This window comes from Carassius carassius, chromosome 21 (genome assembly GCF_963082965.1).
Source record: "Carassius carassius chromosome 21, fCarCar2.1, whole genome shotgun sequence".
In the NCBI taxonomy this organism is placed as follows: Eukaryota; Metazoa; Chordata; class Actinopteri; order Cypriniformes; family Cyprinidae; genus Carassius; species Carassius carassius.
In genome coordinates this window covers 9,956,864-9,977,081 of record NC_081775.1, presented here as the reverse complement: position 1 = coordinate 9,977,081, position 20,218 = coordinate 9,956,864, and the positions used below count along the sequence as shown (strand labels likewise).

The 20,218-nt window shown below is 36.4% G+C and overlaps 1 protein-coding gene across 2 annotated transcripts in view; it reads right to left on the bottom strand.

Annotated features, from left to right (window-relative positions):
- Positions 1–545: 545 nt before the first annotated feature.
- LOC132097503 (proprotein convertase subtilisin/kexin type 5-like) overlaps positions 546–20,218 on the bottom strand; it is a 57,477-nt gene continuing 37,804 nt past the window's right edge. Inside the window, exons 11-21 of one of the 2 annotated variants that reach the window (XM_059503245.1) lie at positions 17,787–17,904; positions 17,513–17,701; positions 17,196–17,332; positions 14,809–14,934; positions 14,618–14,720; positions 8,621–8,814; positions 8,450–8,534; positions 7,133–7,236; positions 3,840–3,978; positions 3,634–3,749; positions 546–2,668 (exon numbers count right to left, since the gene is read on the bottom strand). In XM_059503245.1, the coding sequence (XP_059359228.1) occupies positions 2,553–2,668; positions 3,634–3,749; positions 3,840–3,978; positions 7,133–7,236; positions 8,450–8,534; positions 8,621–8,814; positions 14,618–14,720; positions 14,809–14,934; positions 17,196–17,332; positions 17,513–17,701; positions 17,787–17,904 (1,427 nt within the window). In that variant the 3' untranslated portion in view covers positions 546–2,552. The remainder of the gene's footprint in view (positions 2,669–3,633; positions 3,750–3,839; positions 3,979–7,132; positions 7,237–8,449; positions 8,535–8,620; positions 8,815–14,617; positions 14,721–14,808; positions 14,935–17,195; positions 17,333–17,512; positions 17,702–17,786; positions 17,905–20,218) is intronic. The other variant, XM_059503246.1, reaches the window with a different exon arrangement.

Genomic DNA, 20,218 nt, shown 5'->3' with positions numbered 1-20,218 from the left:
TGCAAATATTTTAGAAATGTTCGTTCTAAAGGAAACGGCCACAGGTCAGAACAAGGGGCTGCGCTTATATATTGTCTCTTTTAAAGTCATTGTGACCACTGCGCATTCGAGTTGAATTTCTCTCAGTCAAATGCTAAATTGTTCTCTTTAAAACCTTTTGTAAAGAAAACAAGGAGAGGTTGAATCACTCTCACACCAGTTCACCAGAAGAATTAAACTCTAAACAATATTTCTTGAAGTCAAAGTAAACGAGCAGTTTGACAACAAACAAAATTTGAGTGGTGCTTGTCAGTGTAAAACTCGCCACCAAAACACTAGTTTTGTGTGATTTTCTGAGTGCGATTTAGCGTGTTGCTATGTGGGTGCTAGGCTGATTGTATACGGATCCAAGTCAAAAAAGCTCTAGGACTTTCTGAACTCTATATATGAGTCGGGTCACTGCTGTGCAATTGTTTCACCCAATTTATCCACCAAGTCTGACTTCTCAGAAAGTAGCCCAGACTTTAAACGAGTAAACAAAAGTAGTCTCTTTTAACCTTGTTTCTTGAGTCTTGTTTTTATTTTAAAGTTCATTAATAAAAAGATCAGTAAACCATTCGTTTCGTCCAGTCTTCTCTACATGATAAAACATTTTTCTTGGCCCCGACTACAACACATCTTCATCTAGACTAACTGTTCATGGCAGTTGGCTAAAAACAGAAATATAAAATAATTTTAGAAAACTCGATCATCCATTTTCCCCTTATTTCAATTGAACGTGGGTGCAAAATATATTTAAGGTTAACAGTGATAAAAATACATATATACATTAAGAAAAAACATTGCCAGAACAGAGTAAATGTAACACATCTGAACATAGACTGATTCTCGTAATCCTATATAACATTAGTTATGTAACGTTGCATGAATTGAGTTCGCAGAAAACGTACAATCATACTACAACTTTTTTTTTGTGTCATGAATAAACACAATTAGCATGAAGTGGTTGGACAATCCCATCCACAAAACACAATTCACTTGAACTATAACCATTTATAAATCTTTTTCATAAATAAAAGGCTACGTCACCATAAACCACATCATTCATAAATAAAAGACATAGAAATCCCCTTAACATTGCGCAAAAGCGGATTGGTCAAACATGTCCTTAATGAATGTAGAAGTCTAATTTGTGTTGTGTAGTACTATTAGTATAACTAAACATTTCACCTCGTTTCTGACCTTTATTAAAATGTAATATACTCCCCTCAAATATTTTTACAGTTTCCCAAAATACTGCAATAGGGACATACAGTAAATACGGCCATTATGATCAACCGAAAATCTAGACACTCGATTTGAACTCATAAATATTTGTTGGAAATGTGAATTCAAAAACATTCTCTAATAACTCCATTATGTCAATAGCACCAGTTACGTATGTGAATCAGACTTGTTACTTTCATAAAGACCTGGAATAATGAACTATTTTAGATGGCCATTTCAAAGTCGAGCAGTTTAACATTTAATTTCCAAGACGAATCAATGAAATATAAATAGTTCCGGAGGAAAGCGGCTGAAATGGACACTGGGCTGTAAATAAAGTTCCTTATTTCACATGAATAATTTCAATATTGTAGAGTTGTTTTTTTGAAATGGCGAGATATAAAAATACACGCTTAGGGGTTTGTTTTAAAAATAAACGATGGCCTGATGAGATCAAATGAATTAAACGCGTTTCAAACCTCATTTAGCTACCACGACTAAAACCTGTACTTCAACCCAGTCAACTATTCGATTCTTCAGGGATCACTTATTTATGTTTAGGTTTCACGAAAACTTATTTTTCCACTTATGCAATGTTGATGAAACACAAAAACAGGCACGCATGCATGCACACAAAAACAGGTATGAGATATGAGCCTGAGATGAAGAATTTCTGAACAGTGAGACCACCTGACGTGACGCATTCATCTTATTTGCTCGGCGAAATGGCAGGTCGTTAGTGTTAGTACAATACTTATCGCTTCAGGAAGTACTTATTGTACCTTGTAACTCCGGAGTCAACTATTGATTTGACCGCAGTTATGAGGGTCAGTGGATGAACCTGTGCTATGGTTTATTCATCCCTTTGCTCACAGAGGTCTTGCAGAGGTTCTCTGAGTGCGCTTTATTTCAGAATATGCACAAACTGGCTTTGATCATTGTTGTCGTCATCATGCGTGAAACTGTGGAAAAATAAAGAACCGCCGCTTCAACGCTCAGCATGTCGCTCCAAATTCTTCTCTTGGACCCAGAACGAAGAAAAAGGTAAAAAAATTTGGCATCCATGCTTTGGTCACAAAATACTGACATGTATGATTTGCTGTTTATTACTGATCCCAGTCGCACCACCCTGACAGCTTCTGTCGACACACTCGCATTCACACACACATACAAACACACAGAGATAAAGGTAGGTTTGTTGTAGTTCTGGCATCGGGAAACCTCACGATGTAGTCCCATTTTCGAGGTACCCAACTGGAATATAAATTAGCGGAACGTGAGTGGCAAGTGGGGCCGGAAAAGTTCCTTCAGCCCTTTTGAGAACATGTTCTACAGCACAGCTGCTGCAGAACCTTCCTCTGGCACAGATTGTTCTTTTTCACTAGCACACAGAAACTTCCCTCCGCCCATGATTCTTCATTTGCTTTCCAGAGAGCAGGAAGAGGAGAGAGGAGCAGAGAGACAGCACGCGATTGGGCAGCGGACAGGAAATGATGCAGATCAGGTCACAGTGAGAGATGACGGGCAAATGTTGTTTTGTTGGGTTTGTTTATTTTTTTATAATCCAGTTGATTGGTCGACGGAGGAGGATATCCAGGTGTGATTGGAATCCAGGATAAAAAGATTTGAAGGAAAGATCATCGGGAAGAAAAGGAAAACAAACATTTAGAAAGTGATCAAAAGAAATCTTTTTTTACAGTGTCACAGGCTGACAGTGTAACTATTGTCACTTGCTAGAAAAAGCAGACATTGCGCTCTTCTGTTAAAATGTAGTCCATATTGAACTCAAGGGTCCCCAAATTCATATTTAGAGAATAAATCGGCCTGAAATATCTGGACACATTTCACCTCAAAATCAGAATTTATTTATTTTTTTTATATTTTGCATAAAGTTTTTATATTTATTTTATATTGCAAGGAACTTGTACATCATTGTTATTATTATTATCAATATTAAATTTAGATTTTAATTTTTAAATTAAATTTAGCTTTTCATCTCAGAAATAAATTTAGATTTTAAAATATATTCAAATAGAAAACAGTTCTTTTAAAATGTAATTATGTTTTACAATATTAATTATACTGGCTTTTTTGATCAAATAAATGTAGCCACGGTTGGCATAATCGACTTGTAAAAACATATGCATTGACCCCAAACATCAAGTAAACCAATCAAGTATTTGCTAAATATAATTTTCTTGTTATTTTGGGATGAAATGTAATCTGGACACATCTTTCCAAGATTAGAGAAACAAAACAAACAGACCATGATTCAACCCCATGCAAATATGAAATATTTTCTAAGATTCAGATCAGAAACTGGCTTAAAGAAAACACAAAATTAAGGAGCTAGCCCAAAGCTAGCCGCGTTGACTCTACAGTACTCACCATCTTTGCAGATGGTACTGATGACACACACGCCGTTTTCCAGGTTGTAGCCGCTCACGCAGGTGCTGCAGTTCCTCTCGCCCGGACCTGCGCAGGCGTAGCAGGTATGATCACACCTGCAGGCACAATCACAGCCGTGACGCTTCACCACAGCTTTAAATGTAAACAACTTTCTCGGATGTCACATTTAGTAGTGAAATACTGACTTTTTACAGGACTTTTGGACATCTCCGTTGTCTGTCGTTTGTTCTGCCAAGTAATATCCCACACTGCAGCTGGAGACGCAGCGCCATTCCTCAAAGTAATAGCCCAGAGCACACACATTACACGCTTCCATGCCAGTTCCTGAGTACAGGGAATACCATCATTTTCCCAAAAAGACAGACCACAAATAACTTGGAATAAACTTTGGAATGTACACACAGAGACATTCTTCCGGAAAGGGTTTCCTTTGAGAATGCTTGGAAGCCACTGACACGAGTGTATCGGTTACAAAAACACAAATAACTGGTTGTGAAACTAATTTTAAAAAGGTACACATCATTATGGATGGGAGCTAATATTAAAAAGAATTAATTCCCTGAGCTGAGACGTTTATATGGAAGCACATTTCTGCCATATGCTATATATCTCATACTGATTTATGTTTGTATAAGTCAAAACTGAGTCGTAATTTTGATAAAATTATAACTGAAAAGTCAAAATTATGACAGAATTGACACATTAAGTCACAGTTATGTGATAAAGCTGAAATAAACATAGATTGTCAAAATTATAACAAAAACTATGACATACCCCAACACAAGTATGACCACAAGTAAGTCAATTATGAGATAAAGTTGAAACTGACAAGTCCAAAAGTATGACAAAAACTATGACATGAGAAAGAGATGGGTAAAACTGAAGTCAAAATTGACAAAAATCCATAAATGATTAAGAAATATGTTAATATCATAACACAGCTTTCACCAGCGCAAACCGTCTTAAAATAATACTGTCAGGATTTTCTAAAGTGAAGAATTGGTGCTGAAAAGGCATGGACTTTATACAATATGCATTTGTAGGAGTTTGCCGTTCAGACGATAAATTTATGGGAGTAGAGAGTTAAAATGAATCACGCAAGGCAATTTATTAACATTTGCGCTTGTCAAATTATTGGTATTTGCACCATTATTTAACGCCCCAAAAAGTGTCCTAAAGCATGTGTTAATTTGCACTGCTCTTGGTAGATTGCACTGGTCATTATGGGAATGATCTGACTGTGTCTGTGCACATCGTCAGTAAATCACACGCAGAATTTTTCCTTCCCATCGGCCCTCTTATGGACTCACACTCCAAAGCTAAATTTGCCCCATTTTGTAATTCTGGCCTTAAATCATAGTTATGAGATAAACTATTATGACACTGTCAAAAATATCATGACAGACTCAATGACAGTATATAAATTTAATTTTTATTTATTTTTGTTTAAAGTATATCAATTTAAATGTCTCATAATTATCTCATAATTTGGACGTTTAATCTCAGAATTATGACTTTGTAAGAATTACAGAACCTCAGACACTTTGATCTTCTGAGACGGACAATACGCACACAGTGTATTCAAATACAGAGATCTGTTTCCACATCTCACTGAGAGGAGATGTGAGAGAATAGTCCTTCTCATCTATCCACTTCTTTCACTCACTCTCCCCCTCTCTCCCCCAATTTCCATCTAAACACAGGAGACTTCAGAGATCACAGAAACCACTGTTCTTAATCAGAGTTAATAACAATGCAACTGTTCATGTTTGATGTCGTTTGACTGTAAACGGTCTCACTGTCTTCATGCAAATTAATGTATGTCCCAAAAGGTGTTACTTTGATCAATACAAATTCAAATTGTCAGTTCCTTTCTCCGTTTCGGGGGATTTTTGTCTTGGGCTGAGTACTTAAGGAAATCTTGCAAGAAGATCGGGGTGATTCTGTAGCCAGAAAGCCCGTAGTGTGTTGTGTGTCTCTTCACTCAATACTATGTATTGTATAAGGTCAGGTATGCATCTTTTACTCTTAGATTCATCTTTGAGATTGACTGATTGAATGTATTGATTTGTATCTTTGAATTGGCATAATACATATTTACCTGACTGATAATGAATTGTTACATTTGATTTTATTCTGTTTTACCCTGTAATTATTGACTTATTGTAGATTATGTTGTATCCTTGTTACAGACGTCAGGTTAGTAACAGACTTAAATTCAGTTGAGAGGGATCATGGGGCACATCAAGTATCTTTAGAGATCCGGTTAACATGCTATTAGTTCAAGTGTACTTAGATTGTAAGGGCTTATAGGAATTTCCATTTAGGTCACCTGGATGTTTTTCGACCAAACTAGGCTGAGCCTAAACTCTGTTTAATGTAATATACTCTAGCTAGGTGTACATGGGGAAACCATGGCATGACCGTACCAAAACTACTGTCATTGAAATGAATGTTGGTTGGCTTTTATCTATCGTAGTGGTCGTGACCTCTGACTAGAAATAAAATTGCTTTATTCAAGTGTGTACAAATCTATGGGGACTAATTAAAAGTACTTATAGAATGATTAAGCATAGGAGCGGCTGTCTAAAGTTTTAGTCAATTACCTCTGTCTAATAATCAAGACTGACGAGAATGTGACCATAAAATATGCTAACGGCCGACATAAACGTCCGAATGAACGAGTACAATGATATTAAAGAATAAACAATGTCTCGATAAATTATCCTATAAATGATCATTAATAATTAGCATTCTAACTCAAATGCAAGGTCATAATAAAATGGAAATTCAAAGATTTGATTTTAACCTAAATTTAATAACTTTAAATTTTAAAACGCAGGAAACCTTCATCCACCATTGGATACCTCGGTTGGGCCAATCGTGTGGACCTTTCAACTTAGTACTTCATCATTTTTACTATCTGTATCATAATTGTGACTTAATTTACCAAAACATGATCTTTTTTTCTTATTTGGTGAAAATGTGCTTCCTTGAGAGTCGACTCAAAAGGTCATTTACAATGGTTTTTATTACTGTAATTACCAAACTATTACACATCTAGGAAGAACTTTAATTCATCCTGGTGACTTGAACCAGAAAAGTTTTTTGTGACCAGTGATTCTTTGAGAATTATGAGTGAGTCGTTACAATAAAGACTTAAAATCTGTGGTTAAAATCTGTGCCAGAATCTGAGCTAGCAACAGTAACTGTGCTGGATAAACTATATTTAGAAGCAAAGCACTGGTTGTTCTGTAAAGCCTTCGTAATTAGCTGCCATTTCTGGACACTGGAGAGAACAGTGCTGATGTAATAGTCTCAGAAGGCACTTCACAATCTTGCTAAGTCTAGAACTTCAAAATGACATTATACAGTGCACTTTTTTTGTGCCCAGGATGATTATATCATAATAATATGATATAATATAATATTATATATATATATATAAAAATAAAGTACCATAAATACAGGTGTTTACCTGCACAGGTGGCACAAGTTGAGTGGCACTTTTCACATGCTCGTCGGTGCCCATTATAATAGGTGCCAGGTTCACAGCTCAGCTGACACTTATTCCCCTGTAGACTAGCAGAAAGACAGAGAGAGAGAGAGAGACAGATGAAGAGGGAATTATTCAAAGGGGTTCAATGCTGAGACACAAAGTTATACACTTTTCTTACTTATTTCAAGAACCAGGATTCCCGAGGTCTTGGAGAACCTTGATTTATGAAGACATTTGAAAGGTTTGAATGAATAAAAAATATTTTTTTCTAGTTATATCAAGCTCAAAAATATTTTATTATATTTTGGGTAGAAACTGCTATTTGTGAGTAAAATATAATAATAATAATAATAAACCTTTTAAATTGCAAATGACTGGAACAATCATGCAAATTAACTGGCGTCAAAACACTCAAGAAAATTCAGTTATAATTTTACTGATTTTTTTTTATCCCTTATGGAATTTAAGTGTGGCTTAATTAGACTTTTATTAATTTTTTTTTTATTATTTGACTAAATGAACATATTCAGTTGCCAGTTTCAACATTTCAAAAATAAATGGTTGCTTAAATAACAGCTTTAATATGTGAGGAAATACCTCTCAAAATGATTGGTGTACAGATGTTTTTTTAATCACAATTAAATTTTTCCCATAGGAAAGGGCTACCATCTAAACTCATACCATCTAGACTAATAAAGTTTCCCCAAAACAGCAATGAATGACTAGCCATATGAATAACTACAAAGACTGTAATTGCAACCTTAAACAGAGAGAAACTGCAGGCAGAAAAATTCATCTCATCTGCGTTCTTGCCTTGCCATTCTCCTTCATACCTTCCGTAGTCTAAACAAGTCTAAGAAGATCAACAACGACGGATTAAAAGTCCAGATGAGTGGGCGAAAAACCTTTATGTGTATTCAGAGAATATTTCAAAGCCATTCACAGAGCAGCTGCAGCGCATTACTCCAGATTTTGTGCCATGACCTGTTTTTCTTCTCTCTGTCTGTTTTTTCCACCTCTTTATCGAACGTCAGAGAGGAGTAGGAAAAGCTCAAGCCAAATCGCTCTCTAAAGACAGTATTTCAACATACATCTGAACCCAAGGGCTACAGCGTGTGTAACAGGATGTTTCCAGTGATAATTCAGCATTTAGCCAGCGTGGCTTTATTTTGAAAGCCCAATGTAGACCATAAGAAAGTATCCGTAATTTTAGTCCAAGATTCTGTCTGCATTTCACTTACTGGTCAAAAAAACCTGTAGGAGGTGGAATACCGTACTTGCTATGGGCTCAATTACCTGAGACCAGTCTGGCATTCTGTGCAGATGTTTGCAGACGTGCATTTCTTGCAATTCTCTCTGCATTTCCGGCACATGGTGGAGTCTGCAAGAGAACAGCCACATGAGGTCTCAAATTCAACAGCCAATCAGTATGTGGGGTTTTCTGGAGAGAGATGAAGTGTGACTTGCCCAGGTCCAGGTAGAAGCCGTCAGGACAGGAGCTGATGCAGTTGTTTCCTCCCTCCACGAGGTATAGACCCGGGCGGCAGGCTGAGCACTGATCACTGCGGCTGCCCATGCAAGACTCACACAGCGGAGAGCACTTCTTACAGCGCTTCTTATCGTCACGGAAAAAGCCAGTCGGACACTCAGGTACACACATCCTGAGAGACAGACAGACGGAGGTGGAAAGAGAAACGGAGAGAGACACACACAGACAGGAAGAGCCACATGAGACCAAAAAAATCTACATCTGTGAAGAAAGACTTTCACCAGGAAACAAAGGCAAAAGTCAGGGTCTGAGAAAGCCATCAGCTCTAGATTTGAGCACAGCTTGTGTAACCGAGATGCCAGAGAACACAAAATCTATAAATGTTATCATGACACGTGCACACACACACACACACACACACACACACACACACACACAGTGTCTGGATAGATATGAGATGTTAGCAGGGGCACACAGACACACAGCTGTGCTTTAGTGTTTTATAGGAGATAATTAATCTTTTGACTACAAGTCAAATTATTTTCAAAAATAATAACACACACAAAAAATATTTTCAGTAATACAACCTTTCTGGAATGCATTAAAAACCAGAGGTGGAAAGTAACGAATTACATTTACTCGCGTTACTGTAATTGAGTAGCTTTTTTGTGTACTAATACTTTTTAAAGTAATTTTTTAAATCTGTAATTTTACTTTTACTTAAGTATATTTTGTTTAAAGTATTGTACTCCGCTACATTTGAAAACACATTAATTACTGAGTAAAAAAAAAAAAAATCGCTCCCTGGAAACTACGTCAGTAAATAATTGGCAGGAGGGCAAACTGGCGCTAAAGTCACAAGAAAGATGCAGACGGACAAAACAGGCGTTAGTGGTGCAGACACCGCTGAAAACGAAACCCCGTCATATTCTGAAGTTGAACTCGAAGGAAATGAAGTGAACCCCTGGCCATATGTATGCTCTATTATGCAGTGTAAGCTGTACTTGTCTAGGAAGACCAAACTAGCAGCTTATAAAATCTCGACAAGACATCAACCCTTCGCAAAATGTAGAGGTAAGCTAAATAATTGCATCGTTGCATTGGTGGTTAAAATAAAGCTTTGACATGTTAGCAAGAGGTTTTGCACAAATTAGCCAAAAAGACAGTGGTGAGGAGTGTGCTATATATATCGTCTGTGATAATATCATAATTTTTGTTTTAATGATATGCGCGCGCATTTATAGTGCGTTCTTTCACTGTGTGATTCAGTCTTCTAAAATGCATTTAGAATGATCACAAAATTGAAGATATAGGGGCAGAAAATTCACATATTTATATAACTTCATATATTAAATCAAAATCACACAAAGAAGGCCGTCTTTTCCTCCAAAAATCATCATGAATATATACATACATACATACATATATATAACAGTTCAGTAAACAAGTTAATTAAGAGACTTGCGTTTTAGACACCATATTGCCTTTTTTAGCTCTATTTCTACAACAGAAAATAATTCCAAACACAGCCACCAAAGCACAGTTTTGCGTCTCTGAGCAACGTGACAGTGTTTCGTTCCTGAATGAATCAACCGTTTAAATGATTCGGTTCAATCGCAATGACTCACTTATTAACAGTGACTTGCTGACACATACTGGCCATTTTAATTTCACATTTAAAGTATCTTTTGATTTTTTTTTTTAATAATTAATTTCTTATCATTTCAAATGAGTATTCAACATTTTATGTCTTGTATATCAAAACATTATTCATGCATTTGTAACTGCAGGTTAAATGCATTCTTGTCCTGCACTAAACAGTGTAATACATCTAAATGCCACTTCCAATGAATATTCTGCATTTCCTCTGCATTAAAAGATGAGTTTGTTGATACTGATTTGCCTGGTAACAGCCCAAATGTTTTATTATTCTAAATAACTGATTCCTTTAATTAAAAACAACTAGTTTGAGATTAATAGGCCTATCCCAGGGGTGTCAAACTCAGTTCCTGGAGGGCCATAGACCTGCAGAGTTTAGTTCTAACCCTGCTCCAGCACACATATCATGTAGTTTTCAAATAAACCTAAATGATTAGATTAGCTGGATCAGGTGTGTTTAATTAGGGTTAAATCTAAACTGTGCAGGACTGTGGCCCTCCAGGAACTGAGTTTGACACCCTTGGCCTGTCCCATTTTGACTCCCTCCCACTGTTAAAATGTAACTAAGTAATTTTTACTCTGAGTAAATTTTAAATGAGCTACTTTTTACTTTTACTTGAGTAGATTTTTAGACTGGTACTTTTACTTGTACTTAAGTAAAATTTCATTAATGTAATGGTACTTTTACTTGAGTAGAATATTTTTGTACTCTTTCCACCTCTGTTAAAAACTTACTCCGTTCTTTAGAAGCTCTAATTATGTTACGCAATACATGCAATGCTTCATGTTGGGGTCTTCACTCCCAGAGTTTATTTTGCAATAATGACTGACTGGCTGTACATTACACAGTTCATTATAAGGTTACATACCAGACAAATGAATACATGGATATTCAATAATGGTTTGAGTTTCATTCCAAAGTTATGTGGGTCAGTGACAAATGTACCAAGCTCTTAGAAATGTACTCATGTACTCATGCTGCTCTCCTAATGTTTCATTATTTTACAATAAGATAAAAATCTGTTCAAACTATCATAGCCGCTGTTAAATTATTGTGGGATAATTAAATATATATTCTTAATAAACTACAAACATAAAATTATATACATTTATTTTGTCCTCACATTCTTTCTTGTAACTCCTCCCTCTTAGTCACACAGCTGACTGAGAGGCTCATTATGCAGCTCATTATGCAGGCCTTTGTCTTCTCAGGTGTAAATCACAATGATATTCATGATAGTTGACGCCTACTCGCATATGACTTTTACCAACAAAAAGTGTCTTAGAAAATGTAAATCAATATATTGTTTTCTGTAAGTGAGTAAACAAGAAAAATTCTAGGCTACAAGCTCCAGTTCTCAAAAATCCCGGGAAACATTGTTCTTTATGTGTTTTATGGCCTTATTCAAGTGATTTAACATTTTTAGATTTTCACTAACCATGCATAAACATTGTTTTCTCAAAAACACAATCATGTACATACATGCTGCTCACTTATTATTATAGCCCAGTTTGTGCTGATTACAGTGGTATTAGACCGTAGCCATTTAGATGTTTATAAGCAACTGAAAAAAGCACACGTGACAAAACTTCTCCAGGCCCCAAAAATACCCTTAGACCCCAGAGGGTTAACTAAAATTAATGACTATTAATGCTATTGTTTGCATTCTTGTTTGAGTAATAAGTACGAGCTGCAACTGCGCCAGACGTTACTCCACACAGAGAACATATCACATCACTGAATATTATCATTGAACTCAGTTAGAATCAGAATCCGAATTTCATTTTGGAAACTTTTCTCCTTTGCAACAGTTTACATTCGCTTTAGAAAAAACAGACAGTGCTTATGAGGATACTCGCCAGGATGGCCATTTTAACATCATTTCGTGTGTATTTTTGCCACTTAAAATGCAAAAGCTGCGCTTAAGAGCCTTGCACTTCAGCCCGAGCCCGACAGGCCCCGACTTATTTACGGCTTTGGGACAATTTTCAGGTCATAGCTCAGAACCAGGCCAAGCATCGGGCTTGGTTTAGGCTTCCTCCTTATATGTTTATTTTAGATATCCATCAATTATTATGGAGATGAAAAGGATTTGCCATGCTGGTGGAAATAAAACAAGACCTACCGCAACTGTCAAGAGTGTCTCGACTTTGATAAGTGTCCAGCAACAGCAGCGAGTGCTGGAAGAGTTCCCCGTTAAAGCTCACGCAATAAAGCTTGCAAAACCTCAGCAAGTAATTACCATGATGAATGTGTCGGGGCCAGGGGAAATAGTATTTTCGCTGTGTTTCGGTTCATTTTTGTGAAGCGCTTCTGGCTCATGACCGAGACGGCAGAAAGCGCACCATTTGTTTTCTAAAAACAAACAAAAAAAAAAACAACGTATGCTGATATTGTATGTGCACCATTAACAGTCTAGAATGATGTATTACTCTTAACATTATGAGCAAAACTGATGGGTGTTTCCACTGTTATACAGGAAAAAAATGCAAGTGATTGTGCTGGCGACTCCAAGTCCTACAGAGCGCACTTTAGCGCCCGCTCTCCGTACAAATGATTGGATATGCATAGGACACATTTATATAGGTTCAATATTTAAACGAACACTGTAATATGCTTTTTTAAGTATTTTATATATAGATTTTATTTTAGTCGAGTGGTGATGATTTGGCCGCTTGGTCGTTGGGCTACTTTAAAAACAAGAACTTGAATTCAACAAACAAAAAATGTTCCAAGCATATTTCTAAATTAACTTAATAAAGAAACGTAAAATAAATATAACCACTTTGCCATTAAAAAACTAAACTGAACTATTTTAATGGCTACAACTGCAGCAGTGTGATGGAAAAGAGAGAGAGAGAAAAAAGACGCTGGCTCCAGTTGGACTCGGGCCGGTAATTCTGATAAGCTGTTGGACAAGGGCCGGACTTGGGGATATGTTTGAGGCCCGTTCAGGGTTCTACTGAGCTTGTTTGGGACCAAACTCAAGTTGGTACTCCCAAGGCGGCTTTATATACACACACAAGCATGCTTTGGACGTGACTGCACACTGCTTCTGGAGCGCTCGGGTACCGAATGGCTTAAAAAGACATGCAAATAAATAATACATTTTTGTGAAGGTGCAACAATGACCCTATTAGGCAAGTGACAATTCTGTACTAAAACACGAGCGAATGTCTTGTATCGCAGGGAGCAGCAGCTCTTTAGTGCAGAGATGCACCGATGTGAAGCAGTTTTAAGAGAAAGTCAAAGAGAGAAGACACGGTACAGCTGAATCAGGCACGCTCTTTTCAAATAAATGATTTGATCTGATAGTCTGTGTGGATTTATTTACTCATTTAACCTACATGCTACAGGCTATTGAATAAATGTCTGAATATCTATCATTTAAAAGTCAAAAGCTGTTGGATTGAGTAAAACTATGCGATATAGCCTATGCACAATCACGCACTGAAATTCAGGACCTGATTATACCTAATTCTATTATACAGATATTTGTGAACTCCGGGCTTCATGCTGATTTGATTTCTTATGATCATCAATGTTGAAAACAGTTGTGCTGCTGTGCTGCTTTATGTTTTTGTGGAAACAGTGATAGAATTCAATAACACCATTCAAAAGAACATCATTTCTTTGAAAAGGAAATCTTTTGTAACATTTTAAATGTTATAAACATTATAAAAGTCACTTATAATGAATTGAATGCATATTTGCTAAATAAAAGTATTATTGTAATATAAAAATTGTACTGCCCACAAACATTTGAAAAGTAGTTGATATTTAAAAAAAAATGATTTTCACATACAAAAGTTCAAATTTAATGACTAAAAATGTCTTAACACATCTTTTATTGTAAATAAATATTGATTTAATATATGTTCCAGGTTAAGAATATTTTAAGCATATAACATTTATTCTTTTACACGTAATTTAATTATTTACAAATACCATTATTAAATTAATAAATTAATTTCTAGTTCAATCTGAATTAACCTTGTCATGTCATAAATATATGGAATTTACTATCAGATATTTTAAGACACCTACTGACCTCTACACAAAGGATCTGCATGGATATGTGAAATTTCATTTTTAATTTTTGTTTCATGCAAATGTGTGCAGATTGGTTCTACAACATGAGATGCATTTTTAATATTTGTAATAAGTTAATGCACCCAAAACAAAAACAAAAAAATGGGCATTGTGTTATATATCAAAAGTTTATAAAAAGTAGTTTAAATTACACACACACACAGACACACACACACAAATCAAGTATGGTTGAGATGTACTGATTTTACGAAAAGCTGTGTACCTGGTGTTGTTCTTGAACTTGAGGAAATAGTGGAGGCAAGTGATGCACTGCTGGGGCCCTGGACCCTCACAGCCGTTCTCACCACACTCAGGGTGGCATGAGCCTTATGTGAGGAAACAGAAACTGATCAGTTTCCACAGTGACGGAATATCACAATACTCAGGGATGCACAATATAATTAGAGTACTTACCCACATACTCCTCACTGTACTCGTCATCAGGCTGAGGCTCTGCCAGTGAGCGGGGCTTGTCACTGCGGAACGAGTACGGATGCACGGAGGTGCCATAAAGTACCAGAGACCACTCTTTCAGCTTACCTGGAATCAATCACAAGTCAAATGATGTGCAATAAAAATAAACCCCTAATTCATACAACTAATATTTCTCAGCCTTGCCAAATGGAAATGGTTATTCACTAGTATGCCAGTATCAGTTCTTAAACTAAACAATGACTGATGAAACGAAAGTAGGATTACAGCAGATACAATTCCATAGTTTTATATAGATGCTACACATTAAATCTAGAGATGCACTGATCGACTGGCCGGGGACTGGAATTAGTCGTTTTCCTGCATGCTCCGCCGATTCTGTACCGGTCTGTTTTGACGTCAAGTGAGAGAGAATTTTAGTTGCCCAATCATACAAGAAGCCTGATTAAAACATCAATAACAAAAATAACTAGGGAAGCACTGAAACTTGGCAAAAAATTTCCACGCAAGAACGGTTGTGATTTTATCACATTTATGACTGATAATGTATTTATGTCGTGCAAATGAGGCTTTTTTAAATAATATATTATATAGATATAGGTAAGCAACATAACACAACCAAGATGTTTCCCCGAATATCAACGATTGCAATGTGGCGTTTGTAATCGAATCCCCTTGGTTTTGAGTTCCCTCAGTATCCCTGCGTATGTCTTCCGGTTATTCCATCTTGAGCGAGATTCTAAATCGATTAACTTTGCTTGCATCTCACTTTGTTTCTCCAACACATCAATGAGTGCATCAGCCGCCGCTCCGTTCCATTCCTCAATATCGGCTATACGTTGTTCTGTTAACACGATTACAATGTGACACTGATTTTATACAATAGTAGTTCGATAAACAAGAAGTTAAAAGAAGTGACTAACATTTTAGACACAATAGTGACTGTTTTTGCTGAATTTCACAAACGAAAATAGTTCTAATCAAAGCCACAGCAGAACTGCTGTGTTTCTCCCAGCAACACAGTGGTGTTTTGTGATTTGTTATTTAAACTAATCGAGTGAGTCAATGATTCAGTAAACTATTCATAAAGACAGTTACTTCCCTCGACTCTGACTGAATCAGCCGTTTGAATACATCGGTTGAATGAATGACTAAAAGACTCACTCAGTAAACCATTAATGTCACCACCTACTGATGGTTTGGTTTCATAAGTAAAGTATCATTGTACCAAAAGTAAAAAAAAAAAAAGTATCATTGCATTTTTCCCTACATTTCTTATTTGTATGTTCAAAAAAATTATTTAAAACATTAATCTTTTATAATTATTTATGCATTCGCAATTTCGCAGTGTAAATGCATTTATGGCACCTCAGTTTCATCAAACAGTCTGTGCCACTTCAGATGCAGCTTTTGTGTTTCCTGCTGTGGAAAGATGTAGTTACTTAATACTGATATCGTTAGAATAACAACAAATCTACAGTTTCAAATTAGAACTGAATTAACTGAAACAATGTAAGAATTTGATGTGAAAGATAACCATTTAATGAGGAAAAAAATGGCCATTTATAAACATAGTGCAAAATGACTTCTGTTTTGTTATATACAGCAACTCATTTTCAGTTCATTTTTATTCAAGCTCTTTCCAGTCACATAGAGAGTTGTTTAAGTGAGAAAACATTTGTAACTTAGTCCAGATTGGGGAATTGTAATGTTGTAAAGTAAATTTACTTGCACTGAAAAAGAAACTGGATTTTTGTTTGTATATGCTGTCAATTATGCTTCTTTAGAAAGAAAATAGGAATTGGCAAAAATAAGTATTGGCAGGTCACACCTACAAAAATACATAAATAAAGGAAATAGGAATCGGCCAAGAAAATTGCAATCAGTGCATCTCTGTGTTTTTTTTATTTTTTTATGAGAAAATACTAGGAAATGAGTCAATAAAACAATGTATTTTCTTGCATATGGCATAAAAGCGACATGGTTTTCCCATTATAACTAGATATTACATCGTTAAAACAATATTTTGTATGTGACCTGACAACAGGGGAAACAGACGTAACATCCAACTTCAATATTCCGCCTGCATTATTGTCAATGGACGATTGCCATCGTTGACAAAAAAAATTGGTTCAACTTAAAATCTCACACATAAATTTATTAACTTTAATCCCACAACCTGATCTGTAAAAATGTAATCATTGTAATCACTGCAGTCAATGTTGGTACTGTGGTAGTTTTAATAGCGGTACACAACTCAAAAGTTTATATATATTTAGGAAAACACCTCTGTGTAAGACCATGTGGTGTTTTCAAGGGTGAAGGAATAGCTGAAGTAACAGGTAGTGTGTTTTGCTTGGAGAAAGTACCTGGTGCTTTCTGGCTCCTGAGTTGGGACGGAGAGTCATAGATCTCTAGTATCCAGTCTCCAGCAGCTTTCTCTCCCCAGCAGTGAGTTGTCATGAATTCCCAGTTCTTAAAGCCCTCCATTGAGTGATCAAACAGTCTGCAGTAACAATAAACAGATGCTACATCACAGCACAAAATGCACTTAAATATACTGGACCAATTCAGTGGAAATCTGTGAATTCTTCCACTGAAATTCATCAGGGAGAAAGAACAAACCACAATGTAGTAATTCGATCAAAATAGCCATTTACTGAAGTGTGTAGTCTGTATGTTGTACCTATTGGCGAGCAGCTGTGACTTTGTCCCTGATGGTGATGTTAGGTTGATTGACAGATCTCCTCGTCGCGGGTGCGTAATTGTTATACGCACAACCACATGCTCCAGATAAATAACGTGATGGTTTGCATTATCCGTGCAGCCTGTTGCCTTGTATACCGAACGAACGACATGCTCTGGACGGATGGTACTATGGGAAACAAATGTATTAGGTTTCATTTATTATGACTTGCATAACAATATAAATGTGACCTGCTGTTGGATGTTGCATATACCGGATTTGTTTGTCAGCATTCTCCACACAGATGTGCTGAGGGGGAACTGGTTTCCAGCGCTCTGCCTCTTTCACCATGGCTTCTGCGTCCATCAGCCCAAAGCCATACAGGTGACTGACTGTAAGAAGATTTACAACTTAACTGTTCAACAAAAAAATAACAATATGCACACAGATTTAGAGTTACTATGAACACCAAAATGACCATCATTCATGATCAGCAGATCAGTGCTATTTTAGTATCATTGATATTGTTAAACTAAATGAAAATGAGAAATGATGCCTTGGCAACTAGATTATATATACATTTTTAGAATTTTTATATTTTAGTTTTCTCTAAGAATGAATGAACTTCCAGAATTTTAAGAAACACACTTAAGGTTTTTTTTTTTTACTCCTGAAGTTTTGATTTTTTTCTTTAGAAAGTTGTATCAGGGTGTTTTACACTTCCAAATAAAATGTTGTCCACATATATCATTCCCCAAGCAAGTTAAAGACAAATTACTGTTATAGGCTTTAATGATAAAACAGTAAAAAAAAAATAAAAAAAATACAAACACAATCCATGCAGCTAATAGTGAAAAATTCACAAATTGTCTTCTGCACCAAAAATACAAAGTGTAAATGATTCACAAACTACACACAAAATAAGTGTGAAATATACAGAGTGCAACAGAAAAAAATAGTGAAAATTATCTTTATGAACTATATAAGAATTATTTACATAATATATACGTAATGTAAATGGACTGATCTGTTGGCTGTACTAAAGTCCCTTTCAAGGAAAGTATGTTCACTTGAATTTCAAATCAGCAACAAAATCTGAAATGAACTGCCCCATGAATGTTGTTTCTTATACCAAATAGCATTTAAAAATCGTATTTTTCAGACTAGACCAGCCAATGTGCATGCATAGTTCCAACACGCTTAAAAGAAAGTGAGAAAAAAGAAAGTGAAGTGACATTCAGCCAAGTATGGTGACCCATACTCAGAATTTGTGCTCTGCATTTAACCCATCCGAAATGCACACACACAGAGCAGTGAACACACACACACACACTGTGAACACACACCCGGAGCAGTGGGCAGCCATTTATGCTGCGGCGCCCGGGGAGCAGTTGGGGGTTCGATGCCTTGCTCAAGGGCACCTAAGTCGTGGTACTGAGGGTGGAGAGAGAACTGTACATGCACTCCCCCCACCCACAATTCCTGCCGGCCCGGGACTCGAACTCACAACCTTTCGATTGGGAGTCCGACTCTCTAACCATTAGGCCACGACTTCCCTAATTAAGACTGTGCATGCGCATCAGCAGGTCCAGCCTTAGGTTTCTATGGTAACCAGAGCTTCTAATAGTTGTTGCAGTGATACAATGACTTTACCAATCAATGATTGGCTCTTTCATTTAGAAGGCGGACTATCCCGCCATATTGCGAGTTGCAGTGTCTCCCATTTGTAAGTACAGGAGTGAACAGTCTTTGTATTTCTATAGTCTTTGGCTGTACTCCGCATCGGAATAGATTTTACTGGGACATCGCCTAGTGACGTGAAGACATCAATTCCAGTGCTTTATCCAATAGGTACCACTGTTTCATCCTTGTTTTTGTTTTTTTTTATGTCAAAGTGCTCAGTTATGTGTTTTTCTGTGCTTTTTCAGAGAGTTCTCTCATGCAAATGTGTTACTTTTTTGTTCATTTAAATGCATACACACATGACAGACTTTACTTTCACTTTGCATTTATTCAAATTTATTCAAAGAAATATCCTAAATGGTGGTTCAGAAGACCAAAAACCTATATTTATGGGTTGAATATGGGACAGTTTGAACCAATCTGGGCGCTGGGGTGGGACTAAGCATCAACAATCATTTCTGTTTGGCTCAGAGGAATGAAATTCAATGGTTTCTTCTGACAAATCAATGTTGTCAAAATGTGATGACGTAATCGCATACGCTACGGAGCCTCTGGATATCCAAATAAGACAAATGCGATATCTGCAGATATCCGGAGAATCTCTGCTTTACAACACTTTTTAAAGCATTCAGATAGGATAAGCGGTTCAAAAGTTCTTAAACATTTAAGAGCAATAGTTATTTTTAGCTGTGTCTTTAAGTGTTTTTTATGGTTTTAATTTTAGTTAAAAATGACTTAGTAAGCCTGATCCTAATCCTAACCCTGGTTCTGTTGGAAAATTTGTTGTTTAGCATAGTCAGGTATGACCGGTAGAGATTTTGGACTTTGGATTACTTTTGGATTTTAGATCACCTTTATTGTGGTTATGATCATGTGACATTTTTGTGACTTTTTGGGCTTGAACGGTCAAATACATCCACTTATGTATCAAAAAGCCCATCTTTGATAGTATCCTCATAAATACAGTCTTTATGTCTTAAGTGAACGTAAACAGTTAAGAAAGAAAATGCATACGTGTCAGTT